This window comes from Notamacropus eugenii, chromosome 3 (assembly GCF_028372415.1).
Source record: "Notamacropus eugenii isolate mMacEug1 chromosome 3, mMacEug1.pri_v2, whole genome shotgun sequence".
In the NCBI taxonomy this organism is placed as follows: domain Eukaryota; kingdom Metazoa; phylum Chordata; class Mammalia; order Diprotodontia; family Macropodidae; genus Notamacropus; species Notamacropus eugenii.
The window spans coordinates 212421927-212446862 of NC_092874.1; the positions used below are offsets into that span (position 1 = coordinate 212421927).

Sequence of the window (24936 nt, forward strand, 5' to 3'; positions counted from 1 at the left end):
AGTTGCTATGTAAATTTAAGATTTAATTGAGCTTTATGTATCCTAGAATTTTACAACTAAAAGTAAATTTGTAGATCATCTAGTTCAACCCCATCTTAGATGATGAAAGTGAGCAAAGAGAAATCTGTCTAGGGACAGATTTTGGCAATGCCATGATTAGGTCAGAGAGTTCAGGTCTACTAGTCAGAAGCTTTCCCCTCATACCCTATCATATCTCTTATATATAACTTATAGTGTTTAACAGATACTCAAGTGTACTGTCCCCATATTCTTAGGAATTATCTCTACTACTTGAAAAGAAACTGGTAACACATATTAAAAAATAAATTCAGGAATGACATGGTCTATCTCCTTTGGAATTCTACCCAAATTTCCAAAAGTAGTCACTGAACACTGATAACAATAAGAGATCATATCCGAATTTCAGCAGTCCAAAGCATATAATTGGCCTTTTATATCAGAAGAACAAACAAGTGAAAATGGTCGTAGCTGATATTTTGAATTTAATAAGATTGTTTTTCAGTTGATCTTTACAACCTTACTCACATTTTATCCCTATTTTACAGATGATAAAACTAAGATTGGGATTTTAAGACTTGCCTATGGTCATGCAGGTAGTACATGTAGAAAAAAAGATTCATACTCAAGTCTCTGTTTAACCCAATTTCAGCAGATTTCCCACTATTCCATGTCACTATAGGAAATATTTATTTCAGGTTGATTTTCTACCATTAGTATGACTTTTCTTTGTTGTTTTGATATTTTTAGCACTATCTATATGTTCTCTTTAATATCCTAGAAATAATATGTTTTTATTTTTACTACTCTGACTTCTTTAATATTATTTGTAGCATCAACTCAGACTCCTGGAAGCTCAAAAGAGAAACCAAGAAGTGGTTCTTCGTCGTAAAACAGAAGAGGTATAGTAATGGCATTTATTGGCAATTTTGTAATGAATTGAATAATTTCTTAGATCAAGGAAATGAATTCATGTATTCTCTTTTAGGTTACAGCTCTTCGTCGTCAAGTACGACCGATGTCAGATAAAGTAGCTGGGAAAGTTGCAAGGAAACTGAGCTCACCTGATGTCTCTGTTCAAGACTCAGGTTCTAGCATAACTTCTGTAGATTCAGATTCAGCTAGAGCAGTAACGCAACAGAAAATGAAAATACCAGTTGCAAGAGTTCAGGCATTACCAGTTATTCCAGTGAATGGTACCAGGTAAAAGTAATTCTCTTTTTTGCCTGTAACAGTTATTTTAGGTATTTAGGTATAGGTCCCTAAATGTTATATTTAAACATACATTTCCAGCCTTATTCATTAGTATTCTTCACACATGGTTTGGTCTAGGCAGATCAACCTTCTTGCTGTTTCTCACATATCACAGCACATTTCCCCTCTCCTCTTTCTCCATGCTTTGAAAAAACTATCTTCTTCAGCTGGAGTGTACTGTCTCCTCACCTCTACCCCTAGAATTCCAGGTTGCTTTTAAAGCTCAGTTCAAATGTCATCTTCTATGTGAAATATTTCCTATCCTTTCCCACTTCTCTCCCACACCCCAAATACATATAGATGTGCATATTGTCTGCTCAGATAGAATGTGAGCTTCTTGAGGGTGAGGACAGTTTCATTTTTTTGTATCCTCAGTGTGTAACATAATGACCTCTTGTTGACTGATTGATTAAATGAAAAATCTTGTGTTGCATAACAGTATACTATAACATTGTACTCAGAAATGTTTTTTATACAAATGTTCACAGAAAGAAATACCAGAGGAAGGGAATGACTAGTCGAGTGTTCACATCAAAGACAGCCCGGATGAAATGGCAGCTACTTGAGCGAAGGGTCACAGACATTATTATGCAAAGAATGACAATTTCAAATATGGAGTCTGATATGAATAGACTCCTCAAGGTACGACATGTTACAGTTCAGTTTTGATTTTATTTTCAAATTACTCTCTCCATGATCAAATACATAAATGTTATTCAAGTTTTTTATTAACCCTGATGATTTTGTGAATATTTAATTTATATCCATTTTTGTGGTAATAGCAACGTGAAGAACTCACAAAGAGAAGAGAAAAACTTTCAAAAAGGAAGGAAAAGTTCATCAAGGATGTTGGAGATAGTGATAGAACTGTATTTAACATCAATGAAGAAATGGAGTCACTAACTGCAAATATAGATTACATCAATGATAGCATTTCTGATTGTCAAGCCAATATCATGCAGATGGAAGAAGCAAAGGTCAGTAATTTAAAAAAATACTCAATAACTTGGAGTAGTGGAACTTTTTAAAAAAATTAACTTACATTTACTTTTAAAAATTTAACATAAGACACTTGTGTTTTCTATGACCTGATAAACTTGTAGAGGATAAGGTAGTAGATGATTTAGCTATTTATATCTGTTCTAAGATTTGGCAAATTTATCATAACCCTATGCCTAGAAATGCTAAAGTTGGTCTTCCAAAAATCAAATTACTATTTTTTCTTTTATTTTTAAATAATATTTTATTTTCTCCCCAGTTACATGAAAAACAATTTTTAATATTCTTTTTCTTAAGTTTTGAGTTCCAAATTCTATCAGTCCCTCCCTCCTTGCCCCCACCACTTAAATGGTAAGCAATTTGATGTGTTATACATGTGCAATCATGTGAAATATTTTGACATTTGTCATTTTGAGAAAGAAAACTAAAATAAAGCAAAAAAAGAAAAGAAGAAAGTGAAAAATAGTATGCTTCAGTTTGTATTCTGACAATTTTTTCATTGGAAGATAGCATTTTTCATCAGGAGTCATTTGGGGTTGTCTTGGATCATTGCTGAGAATAGCTAAATCATTCAGAGTTGTTCATCACACAGTGTTGCTGTTGCTATGTACAGTGTTCTCCTGGTTCTGCTCACTTCACTCTGTATCAGTTCATGTAAATCTTTCCAGATTTTTTCTAACATCATCTTGCTCATCATTTCTTGTAGCACAATAATACTCCATTACAATCATATAGCACAACTTATTTAGCCATTCCCTAATGAATGGGTGCCCCCTGATTATCCAGTTCTTAGCCACTGTGAAAAAAGCTTATATAAATATTTTTATACATATAGGTCCTTTTCCATTTTCTTTAATCTTTTTGGGATATGGAGCTGGTAGTTATATTGCTGGATCAAAGGGTATGCACAGTTTTATAACCCCTTTGGCATAGTTCCTAATTGCTAATTGGTTAGATCAGTTCACAGCTTCATCGGCAGTGCTTTAGTGTGCCAATTTTCTCACATCCCTTCCAAAATTTGTTATTTTCTTTTTCTATTAGCCAATCTCCTCTAGGTGTGAGATGGTACTTGACAGTTGTTTTAATTTGTATTTCTCTAATCAGTAGTGATTTAGATCATTTTTTTCATATGCCTATAGATAGTTTTGATCATTTATCAATTGGGGAATGACTCCAATTCTTAGAAATTTGACTCAATTCTCTATATCTTTGAGAAATTAGGCTTTTATTAGAGATAATTTGTAAAATTTTCCCCCAATTTTCTACTTTCCTTCTAATTTTTATTGTATTGATTTTATTTTGCAAAAACTTTTAAATTTTATATAATCAAGATTGTCCATTTTACAATTTGTAATGCTCTGTGTATTTCCTTTGGTTCCAAATTCTTCCCTTCTCCACACATCTGACAGGTATACTCTTCCATGGTGTCCTAATTTGCTTATGATATCACCTTCATGTGTAAATCATGTACCATTTTGGACTTATCCTGGTATATGATGTAAGGTGTTGGTCTATACCCAGTTTTTGCCATTGCTATTTTCCAATTTTCCTGGTAGATTTTGTCAAATAATGAATTTTTGTCCCCAAACCTTGAATTTTGGGGTGTTATCAAATATCAGATTACTGTGGTCATTTGTTACAACATATTGAATATTTAATTTATTCCAGTGCTCCACCAAATCTGTTTCTAGTATAAGATTGTTTTGATGATTGCTGCTTTATAATATAATTTGTAATCCGATATAGCTAGGCCACCTTCATATTTTTTTCATTGATTCTCTTGATATTCTTGACTTTTGTTCTTGTTACTATTTTTTCTAACTGTATAAAATAATTTTTTGCTAGTTTGATTGGTATGGCTCTGAATAAATAGATTAATTTAGGTAAGATTTTCATTTTTCTGACATTGGCTTGGCTTACCCATGCCAATTAATATTTTCTCAGTTATTTGTACATCACTTTGTTTGTGTGAGAAGCATTTTGTAATTGTGTTCATATAGTTCTTGGGTTTGTGTTGGCTAGGAGAGTCCCAAGAATTTTATAGTGTCTACAGTTATTTTAAGTGGAATTTCTCTTTCTAATTCTCCACACTGGACTTGGTTGGTCATATACAGAAATTCTAATGGTTTATGTGGGCTTATTTTATATCCTGTAACTTTGCTAAAGTTGTTAATTATTTCAAATTGGTTAGTTGATTTTCTAGGATTCTCCTGTATACCATCATATAATCTGCAGAGAGTGATAGTTTTGTTTCCTCCTTGCCCATTTTAATTCTCTTTCTTCTCTTATTGTTATAGCAAGCATTTTTAGTACAATATTGAATGATAGTAGTGATAATGGGCATCCTTGTTTCACCCTTAAGACTTCTAGCTTATCTCCATTATAGATAAGACTTACTGATCATTTTAGATAGATGTTACTTATTCTTTTAAGGAAAGCTCCATTTATTCCTATGCTCACTAATGTTTTCAGTAGAAATGGCTGTTGTATTTTGTCAAAGACTTTTTCTGCATCTGTTGAGATAATCATGGATTTATTGGTTTTATTATTGATATGGTCAATTATGTTGATAGTTTATTTTAATTTTTAAATTTATTTATTTAATTTTAGTTTTCAACATTCATTTCCACAAGATTTTGAGTTCCAAGTTTTCTCCCTATCTCTCCCCTCTCCCCACCCCAAGACACCATATATTCTGAATATCTCTTCCTCCAATCCACCCTGCCTTCTATCACGTCCCTCCCTTCCCTTATCCTCATCATCTCTCTTTTCTTGTAGGGCAAGATAGATTTCTATACCCTATTACCTATATTTCTTATTTCCCAGTTGCATGCAAAAACAATTCTCAGCATTTGTTCCTAAAACTTTGAGTTCCAGTTTCTCTCCTTTCCTCTCTCCCCATCCATCCCCACTGAGAAGGCAGGCAATTCAATGTAGGCTATACATGTATAGTTATGCAGAAGACTTCCATGATAGTCATGTCGTGAAAGACTACATTTCCCTCCTCCTGTCATGCTCCCCATTTATTCTTTTCTCTCTTTTGACCTTGCCCCTCCCCAAAAGCATTTACTTCTAATTGCTCCATCCTCCCATTTGCCCTCCCTTCTATCATCCCCCACACCCTCCTACCCCCTCCTCCCCTACTTGCGTGTAGTGTAAGATAGATTTTCATACCAAATTGAGTGTGCATGTTATTTCCTCTTTAAGCCAAATGTGATGAGAGTATGCATCACTTTTTCCCTCTCACCTCTCCCCTTTTTGCCTCCAGTGAAAAAGCTTTTTCTTGCCTCTTTTATGAGAGATAATTTGCCCCATTCCATTTTTCCCTTTCTCCTCCCAATATATTCCTCTCTCACCCTTAATTTTGTTTTTTTAGAAATCATCCATTCCTATTCAGCTCACCCTGTGACCTCTGTCTATAATTCCTCCAACTGCCCAAATACTGAGAAAAGTCTCAAGAGTTACAAATATTAACTCTCCATGTAGGAATGTAAGCAGATCAAATTTTGTAAGTCCCTTATGATTTCTCTTTCCTGTTTGCCATTTCATACTTCTATTGATTCTTGTGTTTGAAAGTCAGATTTTCTATTCAGCTCTGGTCTTTCCATCAAGAATGCTTGAAAGTCCTCTATTTTATGGAATGACAATTTTTTCCCCTGAAGTATTATACTCACTTTTGCTGGGTAGGTGATTCTTGGTTTTAATCCTAGCTCCTTTGACCTCTGGAATATCATATTCTAAGCCCTACAATCCCTTAATGTAGAAGCTGCTAGATCTTTTGTTATCCTGATTATATTTCCACAATATTCAAATTGTTTCTTTCTGGCTGCTTGCAATATTTTCTCCTTGACCTGGGAACTCTGGAATTTGGCTACAGCATTCCTAAGAGTTTTTCTTTTTGGGTCTCTTCAGGAGGTGATCAGTGGATTCTTTCAATATTTCTTTTACCATCTGATTCTGGAATATTGGGGCAGTTTTCCTTGATAATTTCATGAAAGATGATGTCTAGGCTCTTTTTTTAAATTATGAATTTCAGGTAGTTCTATAATTTTTAAAATGTCTCTCCTGGATCAATTTCCAGGTGAGTTGTTTTTCCAGTGAGATGTTTCACATTGTCTTCTATTTTTTTCATTCTTTTGGTTTTGTTTTGTAATTTCTTGATTTCTCATGAAGTCATTAACTTCCATCTGCTCCATTTGAATTTTTAAAGAACTATTTTGTTCAGTGAACTTTTGAACCTCCTTTTCCATTTGGCTAATTCTGCTTTTTAAAGCACTCTTCTTGTCATTGGCTTTTTGGAATAGCATACACACTCAGTTGGGTATAGAAAGCTATCTTAACCTACAGGGAAATAGGAAAAAGAAGGGGGGGAGAGGCAGAAAGTAGGATTAAGGGAGGCTGAAGTCAGAAACAAAACACTTGAGGAATAGGGTGAAAGGAAAAAGAGAAGAAAAATAGGATGAATGGAAATATACAGTTAGTAAATGTAATTGGGGAAAAATTGTAGCAAATTTCTCTGATAAAGACCTTATTTCTCAAACATATAGAGAAGTAAGTCAAAATTATAATACAAGCCAATCCCCAACTGACAAATAGTCAAAGGAGATGAACAGGCAGTTTTCAGACAAAGAAATCAAAGCTATCTGTAGTCATATGAAAAGTGCTCTACATTATTTGATTAGAGAAATGCAAATTAAGACAACTCTGAGATACAACCTCACATATCTAATTATCTCCTACAGCTACATATTCTAGTGTACCAGTGGTTGTCCTTGCTTTGCAACCCAGAGTTGCTTATGGGCAATTCAATAGATTCCTGCCTCCCAATACCAGCAAAGAGTCTCTTGTAATTTCCTTCTGAACAGTTGTTCAACCCCTTTACCATCTGTATAGTAAGAGTTCTGGAGGTTGCTGCTCCTGGTTCAGTCATCCCCAAGCCCTGCAGCTGGCTTCCTCTTGGTGTGGCCCACTAGTGACCATCTAATAGAGGGACTGTGGCCTCACTGCTTACTTGTGCAGGTGATCAGGGGCTGGCTGCTGCCTGACCAGGAGAGGTATGTGCTCCACCATCACCTCAGTGAAACAGACCTTTTAAGTTGTTTTGGGCTGAAATTGTTTCACTCCATCCTTTTGTTGGTTCTGCCACTCCAGAACACTTTTTGAGAAATTAAAATTTTCTTCTTTTAAAAAATTAATTTGTTTTCAGTTTTTTATAATCACTTAGATAAATCTTAGTTTTTATTCTTCTCCCTTCCCCCCTCCATCCCCATTCTCTACCCCCTCCCTCCTCAAGATGGCATGCAATATTATGTGGGTTCTACACATGTATTCTTACTAAATACATTTTCACCTTGGTTATGTAGCATAGAAGAATTTTAAAGTGAATGGGAGAAATCATGAAAAAACCAAAACAAAACAAATCATAACACAAGAGGAAATAGTTTGCTTCATTCTGCCATTCAATTCCATAGTTCTCTCTCTGGATGTGGAAGGTATTTTGCCTCAAGAGTCCATTGGGAATTTTTTTAGATCCTTGAATTGCTGTGAAGGGCTAAGTCTACCAGAAAAATTCCTCACACTCTGTGGTTATTACTGTCTATAAAGTTCTCCTGGTTCGGCTCCTTTCATTCAACATCAGTTCATATAAGTCTTTCCAGGCCTCTCTGAAGTCTTCCTGTTTATCATTTCTTATAGCACAATAGTATTCCATTACATTCATATACCACAACTTGTTTAGCCATTCCCCAGTTGATGGGCATCCCCTCAATTTCCAGTTTTTGACCACCACAAAAAGAGTTACTATAAATATTTTTGTACATGTGGGACCCTTTCCCATTTTTATGATCTCTTTGGGATATAGTCCTAGAAGCGGCATTGGTGGGTCAAAGGGTATGTGCATTTGTGTAGCCCTTTGGGCATAATTCCAAATTGCTCTACTGAATGGTTGGATGAGCACACATCTCCACCAACAATGAGTTAGTGTTCCAACTTTCCCATATCTTCTCTATTTTTATTACTGTTATTTTATTTATTTTCAGTGTTCTACAGTCACTTTCATATATCTTAGATTTTTCCCGTTCCTGCCCTCCTTCTCCCTCTACCTACCCACTCCCTCCCTGATAGGGCATACAGTTTTATATAGGTTCTACACATAACATTCCTATTAAATACATTTTTACCTTAGCCATGTTGCTTAGAAGAATTAAAATGAATGGGAGAAATCATAAAACAAACCAAAACATAGTATAAAAGAAAATGATCTGCTTCATTCTGCTATCAAATTCCATAGTTCTTTCCCTAGATGTGGAAGGCATTTTGCCTTAAGAGACCATTGGGAATTATTTAAGTTCTTGTATTGCAATGAAGTACTAAGTCTACCAGAAAAGTTCCTTGCACACTATGGTTGTTGCTGTGAACAAAATTCTCCTGGTTCTGCTCCTTTCACTCAGCATCAGTGCATTTAGTCTTTCCAGGCCTCTCTGAAGTCTTCCTATTCATCATTTCTTTAGAACAATATTATTCCGTTACATTCATGTACCACAACTTATTCAGCCATTCCCCAATTGATGGGCATCTCCCTGATTTCCAATTTTTGGCCACCACAAAGAGAGCTAGCTGCTATAAATATTTTGGTACAGGTGGGTCCCTTTCCCATTTTTATGATCTCTTTGGGATACAGTCCTAGAAGTGATATTGCTGGGTCAAAGAGTGTGCACATTTTTGTAACCCTTTGGGCATAGTTCCAAATTACTCTCCAGAATGGCACTTCATAATGTTCTCTATATCTTGTTTGGTCAAAAATTTCTCCGTTCTCCATAAATCTGACAAATACACTATTCCTTGCTCCCCTGATTTGTTTATAGTATCACTCTTTATACCTCAATCACGTATCCATTTGGACTTTATCCTTGTGTACAATGTCAGGTAATGGTCTATGCCTAGTTTCTGCCACACTGTTATCCAGTTTTCCCAGCAGTTTTTGTCAGACAATGAATTCGTATCCCAGAAACTGGGGTCCTTGGGTTTGTCAAACAATAGATTGCTATATTCATTGACTACTGTATCTTGAATACCTAACCTATTCCACTTGTCCACCCCCCTATTTCTTAGCCAGTACCAAGTGATTTTGATGATTGCTGCTTTGTAATACTATCTGAGATCTGGTGGGGGCTAGACCACTTTCCCTAGAATTTCTTTTCATTAGTTCCATTAATATTCTGGACATTTTGTTCTTTCAGATGAATTTTGATGTTATTTTTTCTAGCTTTAGAAAACAATTATCTGGTAGTTTGATTAATATGGCACTTGAATAAGTAAATTAATTTAGATAGAATTGTCATTTTTATTATATTAGCTTGGCCTAGGCATGAACAACTGATATTTTTCCACTTACTTAGATCTGACTTTATTTGTGCGAAAAAATGTTTTGTAATTGTGCAGTTCTTTTGGCAGGTAGACTCCAAGATATTTTATAGCGTCTATCCTAGCTTTAAATAGGATTTCTCTTTCTATTGCTTGCTGTTAGGCTTTGTTAGTAATATATTGAAATGAAGATGATTTATGTGGGCTTATTTTGTAACCTGTAACTTTGCCAAAGTTGTTTCTTATTTCAAGTAGTTTTTTACTTGATTCTCTGGGATTCTCTAAGTATATCATCATATCATCTGCAAAGAGTGATAACTTAGTTTCTTCTTTGCCAATTCTAATTCCTTCCATTTCTTTTTCTTTTCTTATTGCTAAAACTAACATATTGAATAACAGTGGTGATAGTAGACATGCTTGTTTAACTACTGATCTTATTGGAAATGCATCTAGCTTATCCCCATTACATATAATGCTTGCAGGTAGTTTTAGGTAGGTACTGCTTATTATTTTATTGAAGGCTCCATTCATCCTTCTTTATAATGGAATTTATTCCTATGCTCTCCACTGTTTTCAGTAGGAATGAGTGTTGTATTTTGTCAAAAGCTTTTTCTGTATCTATTGAGATAATCATATGGTTTCTGTTAGTTTTGTTGTTGATAGGATCAATAATGCTGATAGTTTTCCCAATATTGAACCAGCCCTGCATTCCTGTTATAATTCCTACCTGATCATAATGTATCATTCTCATGATAAGTTGCTGTATTCTTTTTGCTAATATCTTATTTAAAATTTTTGCATCTATATTCATTAGAGAAATTGGTCTATAATTTTCTTTCTCAGTTTTGGCTCTTCCTTGTTTAGGTATCACAACCATATTTGTGTTATAAAAAGAATTTGGTAGAACTCCTTCACCAACGTTCCCAATTATTCTATATGGTATTAACTGTTCGTTCTTTAAGTATTTGATAAAATTCACTTCTAAATCTATCTGGCCTTGAAGATTTTTTCCTGGGGAGTTCATTAATGGCTTGTTCAATTTATTTTTCTGAGATGGGATTATTTAAGTATCTAAGTATTCAATTTCCTCTTCTGTTAATCTGGGCAATTTACATATTTTTTAAATATTTATCCATCTCACTTAGACTGTCAAATTTATGGGCATACAGTTGGGCAAAGTAATTTCTGATTATTGTTTTAATTTCCTCCTCCTTGTATATGAGTTCACCCTTTTCATTTTGATATTGGTAATTTGATTTTCTTTTTTTTTAAAATCTAATTGTACAAAGGTTTATCAATTTTATTGATTTTTTCATAAAACCAACTCTTAGTTTTATTTATTAGTTCAATAGTTTTTCTTAATTTCAATATTATTAATCTCTCCTTTGATTTTCAGCATTCCTAATTTGATATTTACTTGAGGATTTTCAATTCGTTCTTTTTCTAGCTTTATCAACTGCATCCCCAATTCATTGATCTCTCTATTTTATTTATGGAGGTGTTCAATGATATAAACTTCCCCTAAGAACTATTTTTGCAGTGTCCCATAAATTTTAGTAGTTTGTCTCATTATTGTCATTCTCTTGAGTGAAGTTTTTGATTGTTTGTATGATTTGTTGTTCCACTCACTCATTCTTTAGGATTAGATTATTTCCATTAGTTTTATTGTATCTTTCCATGGCCTTTTATTACATATAATTTTTATTTCATTATGATCTGAGAAGGATGCATTGACTATCTCTGCTTTTCTACACTAGACTGTGAGGTTTCTGTGCCCTAGTACAGGGTCAATTTTTGTATATGTCCCATGTACCACTGAGAAAATCGTTTATTCCTTTGTATGTGCATTCAGTTTTCTCCAGAGATTCATCATATTTACCTTATTCAGAGTTTTATTTACCTCCTCAACTTCTTTCTTGTTTATTTTGAGGTTAGATTTATCAAGTTCAGAGAGGGGGAGGTTGAGGTCCCCCACTAGTATAGTTTTGCTGTCTATTTCTTCTGTAACTCCCTTAACTCCTACTCTAAGTATTTGGATGCTATACCACTTGGTGTATACATATTTAGTAATGATATTGCTTCATTGTCTATGGTGCCTTTTAGCAGGATATAGTTTCCTTTTTCTCTTTTCATTAGATCTCTTTCTTCTTTTGCTTTGTCTGAGATTAGGATTGCTATCCCTGCTTTTTTAACGTCAGTTAAAGCATAATTTCTTTTGCTCTAACCTTTTACCTTTACTCTGTGTGTATCTCCCCCCATTGCAAATGTGTTTCTTATAAACATCATATTGTTCAATTATGGTTTTTAATCCATTCTGTTATCTGCTTTCCTTTTATGGGCGAGTTCATCCCATTCACATTCACGGTTTCTATCTATGTCTTTCCCTCCATCCTATTTACTCCCAGTTATGCTTTTTGTTCTCCTTTCATCTCCACAATAGAGTTTTAAGTTTTGACTACTGCCTCCCTCAGTCTTCTCTCACTTCTTTCAATCCCCCTCCCTTTTACTCCCCTTTTCCCTTACTACTTCTTCCTTCCCCTTTAGTCTCCCCTCCCTTTTCTTTCCCTTTTCCCTTCCTACTGTCTATAGAGCTAGTTAGATTTCTATACTTAACTGAGTTTGTTGTTCCCTCCTTGAAACAAATCAGAAGTGTGTAAATCTTAAACAGTGTTCATCTCCCTCCCCTCTTTCCCTCTACTGTAATATGTTTTTGTGCCTCTTCCTGTGATGTAATTTACCTTTTTCTGCCTCCTCCTTTTCAAGTCTTCCTTTCCAATCCCTTTTCATCCTTAAATCATTTTTTGTCACCACATCATTTAATTTATATCCACTCCCTCTATCTATGTATATCCCTTTTCAATATCATAATAAATATACAGTTCTCAAGATTAACAAATATCATCTACCCTTTTTGGGATATAAACAGTTTGCCCACATTGAATAACAAGTTGTTTTTTTCCCCTATTTACCTTTTTATACTTCTCTTAAGACTTGTGTTTGAAGATTGTATTTTCTATTGGGCTCTGGTCTTTTTGTCAGGAAGGTCTGTAAGTTCCTTATTTTGTTGAATGTCCATCTCCTTGCCTGAAATATTATGCTCAGTTTTGCTGAGTAATTGGTCTTTTGTTGTAGTCCAAGCTCCTTTGCCTTACAGAATATCATATTCCACTCCCTCCGATCTCTTAATGTCAAAGCGGCAAGGTCCTGTGTGATCCTGACTGTAGTTCCTCTATATTTGAATTGTTTCCTCCCACTGCTTACAGTATTTTCTCCTTCACTGATAGTTTTTGAATTTGGCAATAATATTCCTTGGTGTTTTCAGTTTGAGATCTCGTTCAGGAAGTGATTGGTGGATTCTTTTGACTACTATTTTGTTGTCCTCTGGATCTAGGACCTCTGAGCAGTTTTCCTTGATGATTTCTTAGAAGATATTGTCCAAGCTCTTTTTTTCTTCATGGCTTTCTGATAGACCCATAATTCTTAGATTTCTCTCCTTCATCTGTTTTCCAGGTCAGTTGTTTTTCCAGTGAGATAGTTTGCATTTTCTTCTGTTTTTTCATTCTTTAGTTTCTGTTTGACTGATTCTTGATGTCTCATAGAACCATTAGCTTCTACTTGCCGAATTCTAATTTTTAATGGATTGTTTTCTTCAGTTAACTTTTGCATCTCCTTTTCCATTTATCCAATTGTTCCTTTTATAGAGTTATTTTTTTCCAGTTAGATTTTATGCTTTCTTTCCCATTTGTCCAATTTTCCTTTATAAGGAGCCATTCTTTTCATTGAATTCTTTTTTCATATTTTAAAAATTATTGGCCAATTTTTCTTCTTCTCTAATTTGGCTTTTAAAATCCTTCTTGAGCTCTTCTAAAGGAATACTCTTTGAGCTTGAGATCAGTTCATATTCCCTTCTAAAGTTTCAGATGGGAGTACAGTCTTAATGCTGTCCTCGTGCCCCACAGTTCTTGTGCATGGAATTTTAGGTTTTGTATATTGTGGTCTCTGGTTCTTTCAGGTAGAAGCTAAAATGCTGCAGCTTACCTGGTGCTGAACTGGCTGGTGTGTCAAAGGAGAGGCCAGGTGAATTCTTTCTGAGTTTTCCTGGAGTTACTCTGAAATTTGTTTTTTGAGGTATGGCGGGAGGGTTAGTCTGGCTGCGAGGTCTCCTCTCTTGAGCTAGAGCACAGGCAGGCTCAGCAGTTGGTGAACACCATCTATGATAATGTTTTCCCTATTCCCCTAGCTGTGCTGAGGCATGCTTGGGGTCCTGGTATTGGCACTTACAGGCTGCACACTCCCTTGCAGCTCAGGATCTCCTCCTGGTTTGCTTAGTTGGGGCTGTCTGGGATAGCTCCGGTCCTGCACTGGTTCCCTTTTGCCACAGCAAGAGGGATCTCCCTTTGCGATTTTGCTAGCCTCTCTGGCTAAGAGATTGTTTACCTTTTCGGCTCATCCCACCATTCCGGAATTTTTCTTGGGGAAATATTCTCTGGGTTTTTCAAGGTCTACAAGGGGAGAGGGATAGCATTAACAGATCACTTTGCCTTCTTGGCTCCCAGAAGTTCAAGTAGGTGACCTTCAGACATTTAATATGTGGGCTTATTGTCTCAAGAGCAGTTGTTGCTGTTGCCTGCTGTTCTGTGCTTCCCTCTCACTCAGTTCCAATGGACTCCTGTCCTGGGCTGATATGTTTTCGTAAGTTCTTTTAATACTGCCTATTCTCCTTTAAGGATGAGTTGGAATAGATGATCCCTATGGCTCCTTCAGACTTTGGCATTCTGTACTTTTGTGATACCCTACTCTGAAGTAGTCTTAACTTCTGACTCATGATTTATATGGCACTTATACTGCTTTATATTTATATATAATTGACAATATTATTGTATATGGTTCTATAAATACACATATACATATGTATATCTATATGTATGTATGTATCTTTTCTTCCTAATGCAGTGTAAGCATGTTTAGGGCAGAGACTACATATTATGCTTCCTCACATCATCAACATTGCCTTCCTAATAATAAAAGTGATCCATGTAGGCTCCATGATTTCTTCAGTGTGCATTCTCCTTCTGCTAATTGAAATTTCTGTCCTTCTTTATCTTTTCATTTATTGTGAATTTTTTCCATGTTTTATCATAAATTTTTGGAGTCTTTCATTTTGTGGTTTGTTGTTAGATTTTAGAGTTGTCATGGTAGAATTTTGGAGTTTATTGTTCTTATTAAATGATTGGCCCACTTACTTTTTTAGTTACGCCTGTCTTTTGTAATATAAAAGTCAGAATATTTACATTTGCAGGGATTAGTTGTTAAAACATGGAGGACCTAGTGAATACTCAGTGTATAAGTTGTTAATTCATTTAGCTCAAATTAATAATCATAGTTTTGTTTTTGCTTCAGGAAGAAGGAGAGACCTTGGATGTCACAGCAGTGATAAATGCTTGTACTCTTACAGAAGCTCGGTATCTTCTAGACCATTTTCTGTCAATGGGCATTAATAAGGTAAAGTATGAATACACAGTTTAGTGAGTACACTAAATGTTGTATGAAATACTCAGTCTGTCCTGGAATATATTAGTCAGGGCCAACCCAGTTCAGTGTAAGCACAGCTATCATGGCTAACAACATTCATTGGATCTGTGAAAATGTATTCATGTTCATATACATGTCAAACTGATTTTTTAAAATTAAATTTTATTTTCATGAACCTTGTCTTCTTTCCACCTTCTCTCTAGTAAGCCACTTGACCCTTCACCTTGTTTTAAGAAAGTAAGAAAAACCAAATCCCATTATACACCTATATAGCCAAGCAAAACAGATTCCCACATTGGCTGTGTCCCCCCAAATGTCTCAGTCTGAATTCTTGGTCCATTCTTTCTATGAGAAGGTGGGTAACATATTTTGTCATTAGGCCTCTGAAATTGTGATCGATTGTTGTGGTGATCAGAGCCTCTAAGTCTTTCAGAATTTTTTGTCCTTTAAACTGCGTATTGCTCTTATCCTTTGACTATTTAGCAATTAAGGGTGAGTCTTATTTTCAAACTGATTCTTATGGGGGAGTTCATATCATTGAACTTAGGTGGTTATTGTTTTGTCAGTTAGTTGTATCTGACTCTTTGTGATCCCATTTGGAGTTTTCTTGGCAGAGATACTGGAGTGGTTTGCCATTTCCTTTTCCACCTTATTTTTCAGATGAAGAAAGCAAACAGGGTTAAGTGACTTATCCAGAGTCACACGACTAGTAAGTGTCCAAGGCCAAATTTGAACTCAGGTCTTCTTGACTCTAGGCCTGGCTCTCTGTCCACTGTACCACCTATCTGTGCCAGGACTTAGGTACTAACTGAAATTGTCAGTCATAGTAGTTTAGGTAATCTACTGATCAAGCAGAAAGTTAAGATAGGCCTTGTTTATAACATCATGCTTTAAGTAAAATATCTTAGGCCCCTTCTAACTCTAGGAGTCTATGTATTAATGATGTTATTGTGAAGAAAACATTGCTTTGTCCAGTGTTGTGTGAGGTATGGCTATATATCTCAGCCATCTCTATCTGTATAGGAAGAGTTAGACTTACTCACACAGTCTATATTTTGGGATGTTGCACAGGAAATTCCTACATTGAATGAGGAGTTGAGCTAGATGACTTAAAATTCTGTCTAATTCTTTTAATTTTAACTCCCTACCTAATTTCCACTATGAAAACTTAACAGTTTTCTTCACTTTAAACCTTTTTTTGTAAAGTATCCTTTTTTAGCTAACTAAAGGTAGTAGAATGACTTTTGCTATTTGTCATTAGCTTGTCTTCTACTATCCTAAGATTTTAGAACAGATAAAGATACTAAAACAATTTACCTTTTGCTCTAGGCAAAGATAAAAAGCTCTAGGAGTCTAAAGAATCCCAGCATTATTGCTTTGGCTTCCTTATGATTTTTAAATGTTCATTAAGAAGTCAAAGAGGAAAGAAAATAGCAAGAAAATACAGTTTCATTTTAATTTGAAAGATGTGACTGGAAGACTTCTTTCTCCTCTTATTCCCAAATTAGTAAAAATTTGATTATGGCTAAGCTTTGCTAAATTGTCCTCTGATTCATATCACTTTTTGCTATGGTGAGAGTTTTCTTTCTTCCGTTATGTAGATATTTGAGAAGAAATGTTTTCTTCATGTTTTCAAAAGGGCCATTTAAAAATTTTTACATTTGGTAATATTTCAGGGTCTCCAAGCAGCCCAGAAAGAGGCCCAAATTAAAGTTCTCGAAGGTCGACTTAAGCAAACTGAAATAACCAGTGCCACTCAAAATCAGCTTTTATTCCATATGTTGAAAGAGAAGGCAGAATTAAATCCTGAGCTAGATGCTTTACTAGGACATGCTTTACAAGGTAATGTTGATTACAGTATTGTTTAATAAAATGCATGGTTGTTTAGCTCATGTTGCCTGCTGTGCTAGATATTTTTTCTATTACTTTTTTGAATAGATGCTGTATTTACTTATGCTTCTGAAAATTATTCTATCTTTAATTTGCATGCAAGGACTTTTTTGAAGATAGACCAGTACAAGAAAAAAATAGATCACTTAAAAATATATATTTAACCCCATTGAATCATTTATCATTTTTGTGATTTTAAAAATTCAACTAAACTTCTTGAGTGTCCTTAAGACTATTAAGACATTAAAAAGATTTTATTACTTTCTGTATGTTCCGAAGGATGAAATTGTGTTTGTTACGGCATCTATTCTGCTTCTCCTAAAGTTAAAAGGGACATAATCTTATTTTATGTGGAAATTTTTGAAGTTGGATCTGTTTTGATTGGAGTGTTGCTTTTTGTTTCCTTTTTACTGTTGTTTACACAGATCTAGATAGCTTATCATTAGGTAAGTATGTTAGCTTTTTGTGTACTCTACAGCTGCATGAATTACTAATTAGTCATGTCCACTAACTGTGGTGCATTTTAGTGTTGTTGTTTTTTTTTTAAATAGTCAACTGCTTTTGCATGTACTATTTTTGTAAGCATACTCATCACAGAGTTGCTTTTCCCCATAATTCAAAACTATTTAATGTTTCAATTCATCACTTAACCACCCAGAAGTAAAAGTAAGAAATATACCATCTTTAATTACCTTTCTATCTTATGAACTTCTACAGAACCTATAATTTGGCCAGACTAGGTAGCGTATATCTTATTTATGTTCTCTTTTCAGCTGAGAAAAATGGAATATGGAGTCAGTATTAATTAAAGATATATCTGTTAACTTCTATTTCTTGTTTTAACATTATAAAGTAACTTATTTTGGAACCTAAGCTCTTCGTGAGTTTGCGTATTGTATTGTTATTAATCAACCTGGTATTCTTAAAAGATAGATTTTATAGACTGGCATGTTATTGTTGTATAATAAGGTGTTTGTGTTTGTATAATTGCAAAATTAAGAAAAGCATGCATTTCAAACTACTTCCCTGGCTTATATGTGGAATTTTATTTTTTATCAGTTTAAGAAGAGTAATTCTACACATAATATTAGGAAATTCAACCTTTCTATATTTGACTTTTGCACCTGAATACCCAGAGGTATTAGATAAATTTCATCAGCAAGGTAAAATCTGAAGGGATCTTTTGGAATGTTCTTGTTTCCATGAAGTGTTATTTTTACAGAATTAATCTTAAATTTGAAAATCAAAGAAGTAACTAAAATCTCTTAAAAAGCCTTATAGGTGAAGAACAAGGAAGTATAACTGAAAAATTAAATGGAAATTTTGTTGAGACCATGTAGATTAAATAGTCATTATGAATTCATATTTAAACTATTCAAGTGGTGTATTGGGAAATGTTTAGATGATGTGATTTTCCATAATTATATATGTGTTTTGACCATGATATAATATGGCTATAGGACTTTGAACTCTTTAATCCTTCAGAGCCCTGTCAAAAACTCTACCACAGAGCAGGTGCTGAAAAGCTATCATAGAAAAAGTATCCTTGTTGGTAATGTTATCTACTCCATTGAAATCTCATGTCTAGGTTACATGCCCACACACAAATACACACACACACACACACACACAATTTCCAGGTGATTGGAGCTGTATATTAATATTTTTACAGTGACTAGATGAAATAAAAGGAGAGATAAAAAAGAAATTCTAAATTAAATTTGAGAGCTCTGGAGGGAAAGGAGTTACAAGGAGAATAAATAGCTTAGAACAGATGGTTGAAATCATTACCAAAATTGTGGTCTTCCTAAAAAAACAAAACTGAGCAAAAGAAACTCAGTGAATCTATGCGACAAGGAATACTAAAATAAAATCAAAAGATTGGTGGGAGTTGGGGGGGAGGGAAAAGAAGAAAATATAATATATTTATATAAAAACCTAATGACCTGGTAAGCAGATTGATTAAAAACAGCTTTAAGAAATACCAAATTCCTTGTATACCATGCTAAAATAGCAACAGAAAAATCTGCCATTTAAGATGTTATGAAAGAAAATTGTGCAACTCTATTAGATCTAGAGGGCTAAGTGAAAGTCAAAATGAGAGAGAGAGAGAGAGAGAGAGAGAGAGAGAGAGAGAGAGAGAGAGAGAGAGAGAGATAACAGCCAAGAATGTCATTGTCAAAATCCAGAATTTGTAAGTTAAAGAAAAAATACTACAGAAAGCCAGAAACTGTCATCAGGGTCATAGAAGGTTGTACAGCAAATGTACTAAAGGAAAGGAATTCTTGAAATTAAGTGTTCTAAAAAGCAAAAGATAAAGGCTAATACCAAAAACAACTTATCCTTCAAAATAGAGTATAATTTTAGAGAGAAAAATGAATAGATTACGTTTACACATTCCTCAGGCAGCTAAGATGGCACTGGATAGAATGATGGACCTAGAATCAGGAAGATGAATTCAAATCCAGCCTCAGACAATTGCTAGCTAATAATTCTGGGCAAGAAATTTAATCTCCATTTGACTCAGTTTCCTTAATTGAAAAATGGTGCGAATAATAGCACCCATCTGGAGAGCTGTTGTGAAGATAAAATGAGATAATATTTATAAAGCACTTAACAGAGTGCATGGCACATAGAAGGTGCTTAATAAATCCTTTCTCCCTCCTTCTTTCCTTCCTTCCTTCCTTCCTTCCTTACTTCCTTCCTTCCTTCCTCCCTCCCTTTCTCCCTTTGTTCCTTCCTTTCTCCCTTCATCTCATTTAAAGATCTGAAATGTGTACAAAACTTGAAATTTGCCTACTACTCCTGCTCCAACTTTCAGGCTTTGAAACCATTCTATCTCATGCTGTATCTCCCTTAATAACTAAGGCCTCCCAACCTGGAACATCTAATCATTCCTACAACCTTCTGAACATGGAACATATCACTATAAGATCCACCACCTTCTCCCTTTAGTGAGATCATCCTCCTGGAGCCTTCATTGTGTAGAGTGGCCCAGGTCATCCTTCATTCTCTTCCTCCCTCTGTTTCTGGATTTGAAAACAATGTTCCTATGCTAGGTACACATCCTTCTTTAGCTCCCTCTTGTTCATTTTCTTCCCCCATTAGAATGTAAGATCCTTGAACACAGGGACTATCTTTTTTGTTTGTATTTGTATTTCCAACACTTAACAGAGTGCCCAGCACATAGTAAGTTCTTAATAAATTCTTGTTTCTTTCCTTTCCTTTCTTTCTTCTTTGTAAAGGATAAGTGGAGAAGAGAGGAAAAAGAAGTGGAGAAAAAGAGTATGAAGGGAAATAAAAAATTAACAGTCAAAAAAATTAATGTCCATGGCTTGAACACTGTCAAAAAATCAAAGAAGATAGAATGGATTAGAAAGAAGAGTTCAGAAATATGTTGTTTTTAGAAACACAATTGAAACATAAAGGTTTACATAGATAAAATGAAGACCTGGGCCAGAATTCATTATCCCTCAGTAATAAAAATAGACAAGGTCAGAAAAAGATAAGCAAGGAATCTGTGTTATTCTTAATTGAATCATAGATATCAAAATAATATCCATATTATATACATGCATGTGTGTATGTGCATGTGTGCGTATAGACACATATGTATATCTATATACACACATACACACTAACATCCTTGAAGAAAAAGTAGTTAATTTAACTAAAAGGATAAGTAGAAAGTAAAATTATAGTAGTTGTGGACATAGATAAATCTAACAAACAGGAAATAAGAAACCAAATATAATTTTTAGAAAGGTTAGCTATGATATTTCTCTGGTGATTACTGAGAATAGAAAGGGATATAAACATTTCTCAGGCATGTATAAATAACACTATTACAAAAATTGACCATGTGTCATTGATATTTAACCTCAATCAAATGCAGAAAAGGTTAACTATTAAATCTCTTACTAACATGAAGCAGTAAATATTATGATCAATGAAAGGGTATTTAAAGAAAAATTCAGACCTAAAGGGCAATAAATAATTTTAATCCCAAAGAATTGATGAGTCAGAAGAAGAAATAACAACACTAGATATTTTAAGCAAAGAAAATGAAAACAGTGACACAATATTTCAGAACTTTTGTGATGCAGCAAAAACAGCCCTTAGAGAAAAATTTTATAAAGAAAGATAACTAACGAACAGAAAAAGAGTACAAATTTTTATAAAAGGAACCAAACCCCAAAAAGCAATAGATAAAATTGAAGAAAAAAAACTATTGAACTTACAAATAAATTAGAATCTGGTTGCTGAATTCGTTATATAGCTAAATAAAATGTAGATGTTAAGTTTTTTTTTTAGAAAACAACACAAAAGTAGATTCTGAAAATCAAAAGACAATAAATTGATTAAAAACTCATTGAATTGATAAACTGATAAAACTAGGATCACACTTTTGGATAATTAATAAAATTATAAATCACAGCTAATCATTTTAAAAAGTAGAAAAATAAATGTTTGATGTAAAATAATTGAAAAAGAATTCTCATTAAAGAGGAAACAAAGGAAAATATTAGAAACTATTTTGCCCAATTATATGTTAAAAAGAGAACTGAGGCCTAAATGACAAATATGAGTATTTACAAAAATTTTTTCTAAATCCAGAATAACAGAACAGTAAATAGAGGTTTAAATGACTCAAGTTCAGAAAAAGTAATTGAACAAGCTATAAATGGACCCCAAAAAGTGTGGGAATGGGAGTTTTTGATCAGATGAATTTATAAATAAATTCTATCAAACATTAAAAAAATTCCAATATTACATTAATTATTTGGAAAAAATAGAAATCCCACCAATCTCTTACTCTGAGACTAATAAATTGATACTTAAGCCAGGGAGAAATAAAATGGAGAAAGAAAATGATAAATCAATATTTCTAAAGCAGAGTTATATAAAATATGTTCAATAAAATATTAGCAAAAGGACTGCAACAACATTACTTAAAAAAAAACTTCTGGAGTAAGGACTTACTAATCATGAAAGTTTTTGGGAAAACTGGAAAGAAGTCTGTCAAAAATTAGTTTTATGTTACATGCATGTAAAGTTTATATTATCTGCAACAATAAGCTCTTAGCCCCTTGTATATAATAGATGCTTAATAAATATTTATTGAATGAATTCATGTGTAAGCTCCAAAATTAATACAGAACCTACATATACATTGTTCTATCAGAAATAATAGTTTTAAAAATTAGAGGAGAATGGAAGGAGATACCTTTCGTTTCTATGAATAGGAGAAGATTTTTGGTCAAACAAGGAATAGAGATTATAGGAGTTAGAATGAAGAATTGTGATTACACAGAGTTGAAACATTTCTATGGAAACAAAATTAATGCAGTTCTAATTTTAAAGGAAACAGTTAACTAGTGAAAATGTTTTTGCAGCATGTTTCTCTCATAAAGGACTGATGGGTGTGTGTGTGTGTGTGTTTGTGTGTGTGTGTGCATGTGTATTATGGAACTTTCACAATTAGATAACAAGAACAATTCCTAATACTATGAAAGGATATGAAGAGGTAGTATTTCAAAAGAAAGAAAATCTATCAACAAGTATATGAAAAAATTCTACAGCTTACTTTAAGAGAAATAAAAATTAAAATAACTCTGAGGTTCTGTCTCATACTCCTCATATTAATAAAGATGACAAAATGGAAATGACAGTTGCTGGACAGCCTATAAGAGGATAACCACATTATTCTATTATTGGCAGAGCTTTAACCTGATCCAATATTGTGGCAAGTAAATTAAAAAGTGTAGCCACAATGTCATTTGCCCTTTAAGCAAGCAATACTACTTCTAGGTTTATTTACTGAAGAAATCAATTAAAGGGCAAAGGCCTTCACATACAAAAATGTTTAAAGCTGCACTTTTTATTGTAACAAATTGAAGGAATCAAAGTTTATGCCCATCAATTTCAGAAATACCTGGACAAATTTTATGTCAGCATAGTGAAATATTACATGAAATATTTTTGTTCTTGCTTTATGTAAATTCACATTACACAAATTCAACTTTACATAGAGAATTCTGAAAGAAATTTTCATTCCAAAAATATACCTATGCTAACTTTACAGTACTGTGAGCTCTCTCTCTATCTCTCTCTCTTTCCTCCTCCCTCTATTTCTCCCTTCCTCCCTCTCTCTCCCTTGTTTTTGCCCCTTGTCTCAGGGCTACTTGGCCTTATCCCTCTATAACTTCCCCCCCTTCACTCCCCCCCCCCCCAAAAAAAAGTTCCTCCAAGTGAAAGCAGAACAGACCTTCAGAGAGACTGCCACCATTACCACCATAGTTGGATTGGAGGCCTGACTTGAGACCACCAGTGCCAAGAGAAAAAAACCTTTGCCTTGCTCTGCCCACTTGCCCCCATGTCTGCCTTCTGTCCCTGTGCAAACAGTGCCACATGTCTATCCCTGGCCCTCATGTGAATTGTGTGCTGGCCTTCTGCCTCCTCCCTGTATGAGTCCATTTCCTATCTCCCTCCATAGCTCCTTTCCCCATATCTGAGGGTTAATTCTCATTACATAGAGGCCCATAGACTTCTATAAAATGAGAACTGGCTGTAACCTAAAAGCTATCCATTTTAGAGAACCTTGGATGAGCTCAGGTAGAATGAAATGGGCAGAACCAAGAGAACAGTTTATACTGTCACATCAACATTGCAATATCAAATAACTCTAAAAGACTTAAGGACTTTGGTCATTGCAGCGACTAATTGTGATTCCAGAGGATAGATGAAAAAGCATGTTATCCCTGTTACTCTCCAGATTGAGAGGCAATCGACTCAAGATGTAGCACTGTAAAATAAAACTTCTAAATACTTAAGACCGATAATCTAAGCTTCAAACTGATTATCCATGATTCCTATCTCTTGGCAGAGAATTGGATTACAGGTGCTGAACAAATGAACAGTATGTAAATTAATTTTGTTTGGTTATATATACTTTTTTCTTTCAGGGTCTGTGAGTAAGGGGGGAATTTAGGGGAGAGTAATGATATTTTAGAAAGATAAGAAAAGGGTATTACTGAATTTATTTTTTAAATATACAGAAGAGATCCAAAGGAAGTACAGAAGGAAACATAGAAAAGTAGGTGTTTGGAACGAATATGTTCAACTGGAAATAAGCTTTATAAAACCTTCTAAGCCAGGGTTTTATGGGCAGTCAATTTTTTTTTTTTTGGTATTCTCCTTTGTTTGGGGAAATATTCCTATTCTTTGATGTTGATCAAATTCTTAATGATAAAGACAAAAATATTAAAAATAATAAGTGAGGAGAAATTACAGGTTAGGCATATGGGACAGTGTGGGTAGAGACATGGAGATGTGTGATGACATCATGTGTGGTGAACAAATAGGCTAATTTTCTGAATTGTAGAATGTGTGATGAGGAATAATGCGAAATAGGCTGGACTAATTGAAGTAAGCCAAAGGATGGGGAACTTTGTTTGGATTCAATCAGAGGGCTGCATTTTAGTGTTTTGAGGGCCCCATGTGGTCTCAAGGCTGCAGGTTCCCCTTCCTTGTGCCACACCAAAGGAATTTGTATTTTATCTTCAGTAGAGTTTTATCCAGTGGACTTTCTTATTCAAGGGGATTTGTTTAGACTTAGATTTGTTTAAACTCTTGCTTTAGAAAATAATACTTTGACTACTTTGTAGATAATTGAAAGAGTGGAGATTTGAGGCAGGAAGGCCACTTAAAGATTATTTCAGGGGATGGAGTGAACTAAGATTGTGGCTCTGTGACTAAAAAAGAACGGTACATATATATGAGACGTTAGAGAAGTAGTGCTTGATCATTTCCCTAATGATATTCCTTTAAAGGCACAAACAAAATGACTTGGCAGCAAGTTATTAAAATTTTTGTTGTTCA

The 24936-nt window shown here is 34.3% G+C and overlaps 1 protein-coding gene and 1 long non-coding RNA gene across 11 annotated transcripts in view; one reads left to right on the plus strand and one right to left on the minus strand.

Annotated features, from left to right (window-relative positions):
* Positions 1–24936, plus strand: part of KIF21A (kinesin family member 21A) — a 168611-nt gene that overhangs the window by 112290 nt on the left and 31385 nt on the right. For 6 of the 9 annotated variants that reach the window (XM_072654301.1, XM_072654304.1, XM_072654307.1 and 3 more), the window contains 7 exons: positions 852–920; positions 1007–1221; positions 1761–1914; positions 2055–2249; positions 15034–15135; positions 16842–17007; positions 17481–17501. In XM_072654301.1, the coding sequence (XP_072510402.1) occupies positions 852–920; positions 1007–1221; positions 1761–1914; positions 2055–2249; positions 15034–15135; positions 16842–17007; positions 17481–17501 (922 nt within the window). The remainder of the gene's footprint in view (positions 1–851; positions 921–1006; positions 1222–1760; positions 1915–2054; positions 2250–15033; positions 15136–16841; positions 17008–17480; positions 17502–24936) is intronic. The other 3 variants (XM_072654302.1, XM_072654305.1, XM_072654306.1) reach the window with 1 other exon arrangement.
* LOC140533915 (uncharacterized) overlaps positions 1–24936 on the minus strand; it is a 141218-nt gene that overhangs the window by 29974 nt on the left and 86308 nt on the right. The gene's annotated exons all lie outside the window — the stretch shown is intronic.